Genomic DNA, 13,089 nt, shown 5'->3' on the forward strand with positions numbered 1-13,089 from the left:
AGACCTAAAACATGAGAAAGAGTAATGCAGTTACTGTTTACATAGATGATTTTATATATCTGCAAAACCCAAGGCAATCCATGGATCAGTACTGTGTATTTAGTACATTATAAAACCAATAGTCTTCACATAAATAATGATCAAAAGAAATAATGGAGAGCAATGTTTAGAATCGCAAAAACTACTTAGGAAAAAACTTAGCAAGAAATCTGCAAAACTTAGATGTGCTAAAAGACACTCCCTGAGGTCCAAATGCAGAACTGAACAAAAGAAAAGACGTGGTGTTCTTGGATGGCAAGATTCCTCACCATAAAGATGTCAGTTCTCCCTGACATCTTTATTAATTAAGTAGCTTGTCTAACTTTTAAAAGTCCCTAATATTTTTATTGGTGACTTTTAAAAGTTAGATAAGCTAATTAATTATAAATTCATTTGGAAGTAGAAATAAGCAAAGATGGCCAGGAAATCCCTGCAAAGGAAGAGCAAGGAGGGAAGGTAGTCTCACATTCATTCAAACATATCTGTAAATCCTGATGGTGTGCTGGCACATGAAGAGACAATGCAGTGGAAACCTGGTTATGATAAAGCAGCTCTAAGGCAGAGATGGGGAGGAAGATGTTTGAAAAATGATGTTGGAACAACCTGATAGCCATACACAGAAAAGATGAAATGGAATCCACTGCTCATCATACAAATTCTAATTGGAACAAAGATCTAAATATAAAAAAGAAACCATCTAGGCACTAGCAAAAAAACATGGGTGAATTCTTTTATAACCCACAAGTGGAGAAACTTACCTAACCATGATTTATTGTAAAATAAGGGAAATTGACTATATAAAAACAAATTGTGTGTTTAAAAATACCAAAAGCAAAGCAAAAAGCAAATGATAAATGGGAAAATATTTACAGTTTAAATTACGAAAGTTTAATATCTCTAAGCTCTACAGTGAAAGTTGAGAAAATAGTAACCCACGGGAAAAATAGGCAAAAGATACTACAAATTCGCAGAAAAGAAATTCAGGTGACTCAAACATTAAAAAAAATGGTCAGCCTCACTATTAAAAAGACTACAAATTCAAATTATAGGAAAATACCATTTTTCTTCTAGCAAATGGGCAATAATCCTCAAATCTGAGAAACTGTTTTCTCAAAAGACTGTGGGTAAACAGGCATATTTAAATTGCGGGTTTGAAGACAAAAATGCAGCACCACCTGTAGAACGACATTTGATGCTATCTACAATAATGTCATGTACACTTAGCATTCTATGCAGCAGTCCCACTGCACTAAGATTCTATCCCAAAGATATGCTGGCAAAAAAATACAAAATGCCACCTTTGTACAGATTATTTAATGCAACATTGCTTGTAGTAGGAAAATACTGTAAACAACCTGAATGTAACCCAACTATCCATCAGTAGAGAATGGGTTAAATCAGTTTTGGGATTTCCTTATAACTGAGGAGTCTGTACTTGTGAAAAGGAATTTTACATATGCATATTTATATGTATGTATATATTAGCTTCTACTTTCAAAAAGAAACAATGGAAGAATAAAGTCAGTAGCAGTAGTTACCTTTGGGGAAGTAAACAGCAAGGGGATCTTAGCAGGAAACAGGGATGGAAGCTGTAATTTCCACAACGTACCTTGTCTTACAGTTGAGACTTTGAAACCAGGCTAGTTTGTTTTTACATAATTAAAAAATAAAACTGCAAAGAAAAAAAATCTTTAAAATACTTTTGAAATATTTCTTCTCTATATGACTCATTAGTTAAAATATTTTTAGTGACTTTCTGCCTTAACATCCTTAGTGTGGGATATATTCTCCTGGCAAAAAGAAATCCCAAGAAATTTTAGACTACCACTGGTCTAGTGTTACTCTGTGTGTGTGTGCACACGCTCACACTCATTCACTGGAGACTTCCTCTTTTCCACAAACCTGGCTTTCATAATCTGAGGTGAATTTACTAATTTTCTCAGACCTAAAATACACAGAACCACTGTCAAGTCTAAGAAGCAAAACCCCCCAGGAGGGACAAGATAGAGACCTTTTCCCTGTTCTTCCCATTAAGCATAGCTAAAACCCAGGATATTTATCAAAGCAACAGAAACAACCTGAAAAATGAAAAGGCAGCAGACTGGCTAAGGACTTTGGACCCAAACAGTAACACAGCAATGAGTTCCTGTGTTTTCTTTGACCTCATTTTTCCCAGACTAGGTGCTGGTAAAACCAGCAGCCTCAAAACACTGATGGCAGAGATAACTAAAGCCAAGAAAAGCTGGCTTTCTCAAGCCAAAGAAGTTCCACACGGTAATTGCCAGATACCATGGATAAAAACGGCCCCAGCCTTCTCCTGTCAGCTGAGGCCGGGTGGAGAGCCTAGACTTTCTTCCTTACTCAGCTCTCATGAGGTTGCCCCTGGTCCTCTGCAGGGGTGGTGGCAGGCAGAGAAGGCTCAGTGGGGAGCTAGGCAGTGGCTAGGACTCCATCCCTGCCAAGGATATCCTCTCCCCATCCCTGTGGCATCAGTGGAGGCCACACAGGGAGCCAGCCCACCCTTCTGCACCTACCCACCATTCTCATAGTGTCAATGAGGCCCATGTTCTTCAGACAGTAAGCAGGTGCCCTTAACCCCTGCCAGTGTGTCAAAGGAGGCCAAGTGGTGAACCTGGACCTTCACCCTACAACTGGCAGCAGTGAGGAGGCAGCATACGTACCCCCACTTTGCCCACCAGCATGGTGTCAGAGAAGACGTGCTAAAACAGAAGATGTAAACAACATCCAGTCTTTTAACATAAAACCAAGTGTCCAGTATACAAGAGAAAATTGTATTTTTGTATACCAAGAACCAGGAAAATCTCAACTTAAAAAGAAGGAAAGGATCAGGAAATTAGAAATTACCCAATCTGAACCAAGAGAAAATAGTCCAAAAATAGTACATGTGAGTCTGTAATTAAAAAAATCCAGCATTCATGTCACTGGAATCCCAGGAGAGAAGATAAGGGTGGGGCTAAAAAAGCATTTGAAAGAATTAATGGCTGACAAGTTTCCAAATGTGGCAAAAGACATAAACCTATACCTTTAAGAAACTGGGTGAAACCCAAACAACGTAAACCTAAAGAAATCTATGATAAGACAAACTTCTGAAAAATAAAGGCAAAGAAAAAGTCCTGAGAGCAGCAAGACAGAAATACCACCTTACCTACCCTGGGAAGATAATCCAGGTGAGAGAGGTCTCCTCAGAAACCGTGGAGGACAGAGAAACGGCACAGACTAAAAGAACTGTCAACTCTGAATTCTGTATCTGATACAATTATTCTTCAGAAATGAAGGAAGAATAAAGACATTCCAGATGATGGAAAGCAAAAACAATCTGCTGACTAGACCTACCTTAAAAGAGTGACTAAGGGAAGTTCTTGAAATAGAAAGGAAATGCTTAAAAAAAAAAAAAAAAGTCTTAGAACATCAGGAAGAACGATAGAGCAAAAATATGGGTAAATATGATAAACTGTCCATCTCTTGTGTTTTCTCAATTGTTTGATAGTGGAAACAAAACAGATAACATTGATATAATACTTTACCCAAACTGGTAAAATGTTGATACCAACCCATTTTTGTTGAGATTGAACAGTTATGTATATAAATTGTGGTTATAGGAAACTACATGTGATAAAAGGGCATCTACATGAATGTCAGCCCCCTGGTTTTGTTATTTCACTACAGCTGCATGTGTCTGTACTATCTTGCCAACTCCCTGTTAAGTCTCAAATTATTTCAAAACGCAAAGTTTTTAAAGATGTAGGACGAGGACATAGAATATGTTGCTTTGAAGGGGGCACAGATGATGGATAATCCTTCCCTCCAGAGTGATTTCCACTCTCTGAGGATTAAACATCTCTCTTCCTAAGAATCTTGATTTTTTTTCTTCTAGGTATATTTCTCTCATCATTTATTAGAAAGCTGGTCACTTTATAATATTGGAGTAAACTAACATGACACTAATTTTCATGAAAACATCACAGTATATCAACAGTAAGAGAACATTTTTATGTAAAAAGTCATACTGTTGCTGGTAACATATTTAGTAAAAATAGTTTAGTTTTAGTAGATAAAAATTCACTTACTTTAATAAAAACTGTAAGAAGGAATGCAAAGTACTAAGATTCTTCTGTCATGTAAAATAAACTGCTCCCCAAAGGACTGTGTCAATATTGGTTTGAAATAGGAAAATCTCCTGTTTAAAATATGTTTAGATGACAATAGCCTGGGGGTTGGCAGACTTATTCGGAAAGGGGCCAGACAGTATCTATTTTAGGTTGATTAGGCCTTAGGATGTCTGTTGCAGCGACTCAACCCTGCGAATTTTCCTGTGAAAGCAGCTGCAGACAAATGTAAATGAACGGGCTGTGTTCCAAGAAAGCTTCATTTATCAAACACTCCACAGGGCATAAGGCGCCAACCTCTGTACCAGCCTAGTCTCAGGATACTTATACTCCATTTATTAAAAAATGATCCATCCACAATCTAGCTACACTGAAATAATTTTTAGACATCATTATTTTGTGAACATTATCTAAGATGTAGCCAGAAGTAGACTCCGCTGAATTAAAAGCCCCAGAAAGCACAGTGATCCTATCCTGGTTCTGTCGGCAGCTGTAAGATCTCGGGCAATCACATATTTTGAGATTCTATCACTTCATCTCTACTTTGAGAGAATTAGAGGAGGGAGTGTTATTCATTCCTAATTTTGGTACTATGAATGTCGGCAGAATTCCTTCCAGTCTTACCAACAAAACTTTAAATGAAGACTTTCAGAAGAAAGGTACACTCCTTTTTACTTGAATAATTTATAACGTAGGTCTGATCAAGCACAATGAGCTAAAACTTAGCACTGGAGGATTAGGAGTATCAAAAACCAAAACTGAGAAATTTAACAAGTATCCAAAACAATAGCATCAAATTGCAGCATACGCAGGAATAAAGTTAGCAAAGGGTGTACAGGGTCTCTACACTGAAAAATATTAATGTTGAGAAGAATTTAAGTGAAATAAGTAGGAATACACACTATACTGTTTTTTCTAGGTCCTTTACATTTTTGAACAATCTTAGAAGGAATTGGAAGTCCTGTTGTACTTGACATCAGGACTTAAAAAGTTCTGACAAAAAGATAAGCAAATAGATTAATAAAACAAGAAAGTACATAAGTAGATCCACAGACATATGGTCAGATGGTTTTAGACAGTGATACCAAAACAGTTCAATGAGTAAAGGAAAATTGCTGTGACCAATGGTGCTGGAACAAACTAAATATTTATGTGGAAAACAACAATATTTGACCCCTGTGTGTGTGTGAGTTGCGCAATCATGTCTGACTCTGTGACCCCATGGACTGTAGCCCCGCCAGGCTCCTCTGCCCATGGAATTCTCCAGGCAAGAATATTGGAGTGGGTTGCCATTTCTGACCCCTACCTAATAACAAAGGGGAAACAATTTTAATTCAAAGTGGATCATGGACCTGAACACAAATGGTAAAACTGTAAAGCTTAGAAAAATATTCCTGACTTTGCGGTTGGTAAAGACTTCTTAAAGAGGACACAAAGTATTAACCATAAAACAAAAACTGATGAATTGGACTTCACTGAAGTTAAAAGCACCTTCTCACCACAAGACACATGAGAAAACAGACAACTTATGGCAGGAAAAAATGTCTACCATAAATCTTACAAAGGACTTATATCCAGGACTCCTTTTTTTTTTCCATTTATTTTTATTAGTTGGAGGCTAATTATTTTACAGTATTGTAGTGGGTTTTGTCATACATTGACTCCTATCTTAACAGATTATCACTAGTCACTATCCAATTAAAAAGGACAATAAATTGGTTCAAACACGTGAAATGTTTGTTCATTAGTCATCACAGAAATGCAGATTAGACCACGTTGAGACACCACTACATACCCATGAGAACGGCTAAAATAAAAGATGGCCAACACCAAATGTGAAACAACCAGAACTCTCATATTTTGTTGGCAGGAATGGAAATGAACAGTCACTTTGGAGATGGTCATTTTCTTAAAAAGATGGACACACAGCCATCTATCCTGTGGCCTAGAAATTCTATCTAAAAAGAATGAAAACGTGTCCATAAATAATTCCTAGGCAAGAATATCTATAGCAGTTTTATTCATATTAGACAAAACCTGAAACAGACCTGGGGTCCACAGAGATGGTTTACATGAACCGTGGTGTGTGCACACAGCACCTCATGTGACAAGAACACACTACTGATCGAGCTGCCTGTGAGGACGAGTCTCAAAGCCACCGCACAGAGCCAGCGCCACACCGGGGGACATGCCACATAATTTCCCTCTATACAAATCTATTCATTTGTCAAGCTCAAGAGAGGCTGCTATGGATTTAGAGCTGTACATTTTCATTACCTGTAAATTATATCCCCCTTCCTACAATAAAATAGCTAAGGCTCTTGAGATTAACATTTTTTTTTTTGAATATAAAACTATTTATTGACCACTGTTCACCAGTATTTACAATAAAGTAAACAATTTTACTAGTTCAGCATAAGCCAAGAGATTAACATTTTTAATCCAGCTCTTTTAGTTCTGTAACAAATTGAAGGTCAAGTGCTAAATGATCTTTCACAGTTTCGGCTATCTTATTTTTATCAGTCTAATTCAAAATCCTACAAGTGTGAGCTTAAGATGCATTCGGGCTTGGTTTGTTGGTACCTTGGAATGATCCATGTCGGTCTCCACGGAGCAGTGTTGGCTCAGGCCTCTGTGGACAGAGCCACACAGCATTCACCTCCTGTCCGGCATTCTCGTAGTGACCTCTTCTCTTATATGCTTTCTTCCAAACTGAGGTCCATAGGAGAAGCTTAAGATGTACCCCAATTAGCAGCTGACCTCTCTCTGTAACTACTGGAGAAAGCCACATTCTGCTTTTCTCCATTTCAACAAAACGGAACATTAGGACAATCTCCCGACTGACTGAAACCACTTGTACCTTTGGCATAATTCATAAACAACTCATCAAGCTAAAATACAATGTTGAATTTTATGATAATTAAAACTGGATTTCTAAACTGCATGGATAACTCAATAGTATAGTTTAGTCCTTTGTAAACTAGTGAAAAGAAAAAATTAACATGAACAGCTTTAGGTAAGTGCAGGGCTAGTTGGTAAGTAAAGTAATGGAAAGGTTTGGTCCAGAATTGTGAAGACTCTGAATGCTCTACTTATATTACAGAAACCAAAAAGTGTTGATATATCCCTTTACCAGTGTGCTTCTAAAGAAACTGTACAATTTCTCATTTCAGGACACAAAAGCAAATATTTAAGAAAAATATTAGCAAAATGCCCTATGAATTCAAATGGCTGACTTCACACTATTGCTTCCATCACAGGCAGGCGTGATCTGGGCAGCTGGAGGGGGTTGAGGATGTTCTTGTTGAACTGAATGAAGCTTGACATACATTCAGAGCCATTCCGGTTTCTGCGACCCAGTAAAATAATTAGTACCGGGCTTTAAAAATAATAAAGCATTGTATAAACCTTACCTTTTAAATGCATTTCAGACCTATCAGAAAGATCAAAGAAACTCACCCTTATATGTTAAAGTAAAAATACGAGAATTTTAAAAAAAAAGGCACAAAGGCAGCTAAGGATAGTAGTGTACTACAAGTGACAAAGTGGCCAGCTAAAAGAAAATACATCATTTCTCTTTTACAAATACAGCAATTAAATGTATCCATTATGAATACAATTTTAAAACCGTTTGGAAAAAGTCTATAAACTGTAGCCCACATGATTCTGATTTTAAAACTGAACAAGTCCATCAAGTATAAAACTGCTTCATTCAGATAGTAGGTATTTTTTCTCACCTCCCTATTTTTGTCGGAGATATTTATAAAAATTTGACTAAACTTATTTTTTACCTCTTTTCAAGACTTACCTGAGACTAAGCATTGCGGCCGTGTGTTTTCACTAAAAACTGCCACTGCAGCAGAATTTCCTCTTCCTCTTTCTAGAGCTTGTTTAGAAACGCTTGTTTCTAGGAAACTGTACAAATCAATGTGCCAATTTAGTGAGAAAACAGTGCAACCTGAGGGTTCGAACTACCTAATCAGTTTCATCTGATGGTATTGGGACAACAGAGGCTGCAATGCTCACATGGCAGGACTGGGAGCCCACGCAGACCATGCATGTCCAAGTCCAGCCTGGTACCCTGCACAGACCTAAAAACAGGTGGCTTGGTGCCCCTTCATCCTGATGCTGACAACTGGGCAAGCAGGCTGGGAAGAGAGCCCTGTGTGATACCCTAGCAGACTGTCTGGCCTGAGTAGTTCACAGTACAGCGCACACATGCACACGGCATGCGGGTCTCAGACAGGTTGCATTAACCTGACACTAGGGCCTAACACAAGATAAACAAAGACGCTCATGCTGTTCCATGTAAGAAGGATATTTAGTTGCTTTAAGTTACACAGCATCCACTTTTACATTTGCATTTTTTAAAACAGGAATTTACTGTTCACTGTGGGGCCCAGATACAACTGAAGTATTCAACCCTAAATAAATGCTCCTGAGTATATTCTAAGTCTTTTGGGGACAAGGAAGGTACCCTCCGTAATGACAAAGTCTCCCAAGTCAAATCGCTTATGAACAAAGTAAAGGTTTATAAATATTCTGGCTTTTTGTAAATTTTCTCAATATAACTTGGGGGCTAATATAACTCAGCAGAAGGAGAGGCTCGATGGTCAGCATGAATATGCTTTGTTATTTCTTCTCCCGACACCTAGGGATTATATGAACAAAAACAGCATTATACCATCTTCTCACTGACCAGAGCACCACTGTGTTGATCCGATCATGTAAGAGGTGACTCTCCTAGAGACCAAAGTGACAGACCTGTGCAGGGATGTGGCCTATGAAGGAAGGTGTGACGAAGGAGACGCGGGCTGACACTGGTGGAATATCACAGGATGACTTAACCTTGGCCTTGAAAACCGGAACCATTTCAGAGGTGAAAAATCACACCACTGTTACTAGTGATGTTGAAGAAAAACAAATTAGCCAGGGTTTTTCAATGATGGGGTGACAAGCATTAGAGAAAAAAACAGACAACAGAAGCCAAATTAAGTCAACATAAAGTAGTAATAAAATATAAAAATAAGACATTTTTAAACTAGTGGATTTATTCTAGGTCTCAAAAATTTGGAAAATACTTAAATTAAAATCTTACGCCCTCTAAAAAAACCCAAAGTGAAAAAGTATCAATTTTAGTAAAGGTATCAACATATATATATGCAGATATACATATGAATAATGCAAAACAGATTTACATAGGTGTTAATTTTGGCACTTTTACTTGGATTTTTACAGAAAGTGAATACAGATGTCTTTGCATACAAATTCTCATTCTGGAGAAGCAGGATGCAGAAATAAAAGGTTCAAACATCTCCCTTCTTAAAAAGAACATTGAAAAAGGTAACTTCACTCGTTAAAAGCCTCCTGGTTGGTCACTTGATAAATCTGGCTTGATTTCTCTCACTCCACAAGTTTGACAAAGTTATTTTAAGTTTCTATCACTGATACCTGGTCATCCACTTTCAATCCATGTACCATTTGGCCAGAAGTCCATAAATAATGTTTCCAATGGAGAAATCTTAAAGTTATAAAGGGAAATACTGCTCAGTAGATAAAATCTCCTGGAATGTCTTGTAGCAAAGGTTCCTCAAATTTAAATCGTTTGGAAATGGCCTTTTGCTCCATCTTCTCCTTTTCAGACTGTCTGCACTGTCCTAAAGTATACGAAGTCACTACAATCAGCTCCTCTGTTACGATGGATTCCTCGGTTTCTGGCTTCTGAGTATCTGAATTACTTTCAGACACAGAATCTGCTTCCTGGAGGGCATGTGCTGCTTCTAAGGCCCCTTTGACCTTGAAGGCAGGCTCCTGAACACCGCTCTGAGTCAGCCATGGGTGTTTCAGACACTCCTCTGCAGTGGCGCGATCTCTGGATAGGGGTACACAGTTTACACTTTAGACAAGATGGCTTAAAACTTCAATCATAAGTCAGAGCCTAAGGGATTATATTTTGGGACATATGAAGAGCTGGTAAAAATCTTACCGTAGTTCCTGAATTAAACAAAGTTTTTGTATTTGCTTGTAAAAACCATTCCCCACAATGTTGAAAAATAGTATTTTAAGCAAGTTATCTCCGAAAAGCCCCCTTGAAAGATCAAGAACAGATGGAAAATATCTGTTATACTGAGGTGCAATTCACGTTTTCTGAAAACATTTTCACTTCTGCCACTTTTCCTTTCAACAGACATAAAAAGCCAAAGATTTTAATCTAGTTTTATGTCTACATTTTCATGTCTTCATTTTGGGGTTTCAGTTGTTAATCTGCTTTTGTTCAGAGTAGATGACTCAAAAATGGATAAAGATCAGTATTAACTAATACTTACTCAGGTTTCTTAACTAAAAGTGTCTTGATGAAGTCAACAGCTGACTCAGACACAACGTCAAATTCTTCCTCAGAATAACTTAAATTCATCTGTGAGATGTTGAGGAAAGTTTCCTGTTTATCATCGCCCAGGAAAGGTGATATTCCTGTCAGCATGACATATGCTAACACTCCAATGCTCCTAAATCAGAATGAAAAGGAAAGAAAAATCAGTATCAGATTCACTTCTTAAAACTGATTTGATCAATTTTTCATCAATGATTCTTACCACATATCTGTTGCCATGCTGATAGGATCGTAACTAAGAACTTCAGGAGCTAGTATCAGAAACAAAAGAAAACATTTAGTTTTGTGGAAAAATGTCAAATTTGCTGTTAGAGATAAAAATTTAAATACTCAAACTATATGACATTATCAAGGTTTGGGCTAAAATAAGTTCATATTATAAATCAAATTAATATGAATTAGTGTAAAGTCTAACTAGACATTTGTAATTAACTTAATTCCTTTTTGTACTTCTAGCCTCCAATGCTGGATCCTAGCAATTAAAAAAAAAAATATTTGAATACATAAATACTACAATATAAAGTGATAACTTTTACTTTTATCCCCCCTCTTCCCACATTCTCTGTCTAATCAAGCATCGGCTCTAACTGGTTCCTGCTTTTAAACCTTGCCTTGAGTCTGCAGTACTTCCCCCCAGACCCCTTAGGACCTGCTTCTGATCTACTCTAGGCTGTGGCTGGAGTGAGCTTTTAAAACTTAAAAAACTTAAAAATTAACTCAGAGTCAGTCAACAAGGTTAGAAAACAGCCTGGGCATCTTCGGATGACATGCATCATCAGAGAAATCAAGGACAGCTCCACGGGGTGAGGAAAGCAGTCTGCTTTGCTCGCTCTAACTAGACCGCTGCCGCCGGGACAAGGCAACAGGAGGGCAGTCTCAAGTGTGCGAGGCCGCAGGCGAAATTCAGGAAACTCCTCCTTGGAAACTACTCACTGACACAAGCCAGCCAACCCAAAGATGATTTCTTTTTCAGGATACAGACAGGAAGGCCAGGCTATACAAAGACAGACAGTTAAGTACTGAATCCATTTAAAAACAGATCAAAGACTAAAAAACTGGTAATTACCATAAAAAAGGGAATGAAAATGTTGAAGGGAAAACCAAAACACTCAAAGTCGCAGGTGCATGAGCAGTTGGGGTCAAACCTGCCCCCAAATATGAGGGGAGGAAGAGGGGGGAGGATACAAGGGGGAGAAGTGGGGAGGGTGGATTTCCTCAACTCCTATCTGAAGACGCCAAGCTGAGAAACAGATTATGAATGTTACTTAGAAGTTTCAAAAGAAACTCCTAGGAAGTTTAAAATCAAATGCATGAAATCCAAATTACTGGAGGGGGAAAAGTGAAACAGCCAAGAGAGCAGTAGATGGTGGGTAGAGGTAACATCAGTTACTTTTCTGAGTGTTTATGACGTGCTCAACACCGAGCAGATCCAGTGAGGCAGGACTCCCACAGCCTTGTTTCATGGACAGAGAGGCGTGCGGCACAGACAGGCCTGGGGACCGAGGTCACGCAGCTCGCCAGCGAGGAGCAGAACACAGCCGGGCAAAGGCGGCTAGCGCAGCGGAGGCTTCAACTCCCCTTAAAAGGCAGGCCAGGGGAAGGCAGGCAGGAGAGCCCTCACGTTTTTCTGTATTATATCCTGAATTATTTTCAGGTTTTCCCAATTGGGCTTATACTATTTTTTTATAATAAATAATAAAGTTTTGTTTTTTTGGAGGGAAGAAAGCTCTTGATAGAAAACTGAGAATTTACCATAGAGCAGAAAACACTGGAAAACAAGCAAACAAAGCCCAAAACTCATTCAGGGCAATAATTCCTGCTGGCGGCTCAGCCCATAGCCCTTCAGTCTGCAGTCGTCTGTGTTTCTTCTAGTTTACAAGGCCACCCACTAATCGCTGGCCAACACATCAGGCTACTTGCCCTGAAGCAGCACATTAAGCCACATTCCTAACCCTTACACTGTGGTCAGGAGGCCTTATCAGTCTGCACACAGGAAATTAAGTGTTCGAGTCCACCAAAAAACCCCAAAAATCAATATTTGAAGGGTGTTTTTCTGCCTGGGACATCTTTTATTACCTAATAAAGGGTCTGCGGTTTCAAATCGCAGGACTTTAGAAAACAGTTTAAAATTTCAAATTATTTTTTGTGCTATCTATAAAAAAAAAAGAAAGCCCTATAGCTTTGTTTTTCTCAACCCCAACCGTGCCCTGGGGCTTGCTGTATGCCCTGGAATCCTTTTTCCTTTCTACATACCACTCTCCCTTCTCATTCTATTTTTTGCCAAGCCTCCAGGCCGTCTAAGAGGAGACTGCCTGTCCATCCTCTTCACACCTCTGCCCGCAGGCAAACCTTTCCCCCCAGACAGGGCCACGGTGTTCTCTCATCTTCAGCTCTCACCTGCAGCCACAAAAGCCATCCTCCTTCTCCCAGCGCCGACATCATCCCAGGCAGCTTCCACACTGACCTGCGACACCTGACCCCTGGTCTAAAGAAGCTGAACTTCCAGAGCTACATCCAAGGTCTTGTCATCAC

General features: G+C 38.8%; 1 protein-coding gene across 1 annotated transcript in view; it reads right to left on the reverse strand.

The window, feature by feature from the left end:
* Positions 1-9,371: 9,371 nt before the first annotated feature.
* The window catches only part of STK17A (serine/threonine kinase 17a), a 35,458-nt gene continuing 31,740 nt past the window's right edge, over positions 9,372-13,089 (reverse strand). The window contains exons 5-7 of the mRNA XM_065939092.1: positions 10,760-10,808; positions 10,493-10,672; positions 9,372-10,038 (exon numbers count right to left, since the gene is read on the reverse strand). Coding sequence (XP_065795164.1) covers positions 9,714-10,038; positions 10,493-10,672; positions 10,760-10,808 — 554 coding nt within the window. The 3' untranslated portion in view covers positions 9,372-9,713. The remainder of the gene's footprint in view (positions 10,039-10,492; positions 10,673-10,759; positions 10,809-13,089) is intronic.

The sequence above is a fragment of the Muntiacus reevesi genome, chromosome 6 (assembly GCF_963930625.1).
Source record: "Muntiacus reevesi chromosome 6, mMunRee1.1, whole genome shotgun sequence".
Taxonomy (NCBI): domain Eukaryota; kingdom Metazoa; phylum Chordata; class Mammalia; order Artiodactyla; family Cervidae; genus Muntiacus; species Muntiacus reevesi.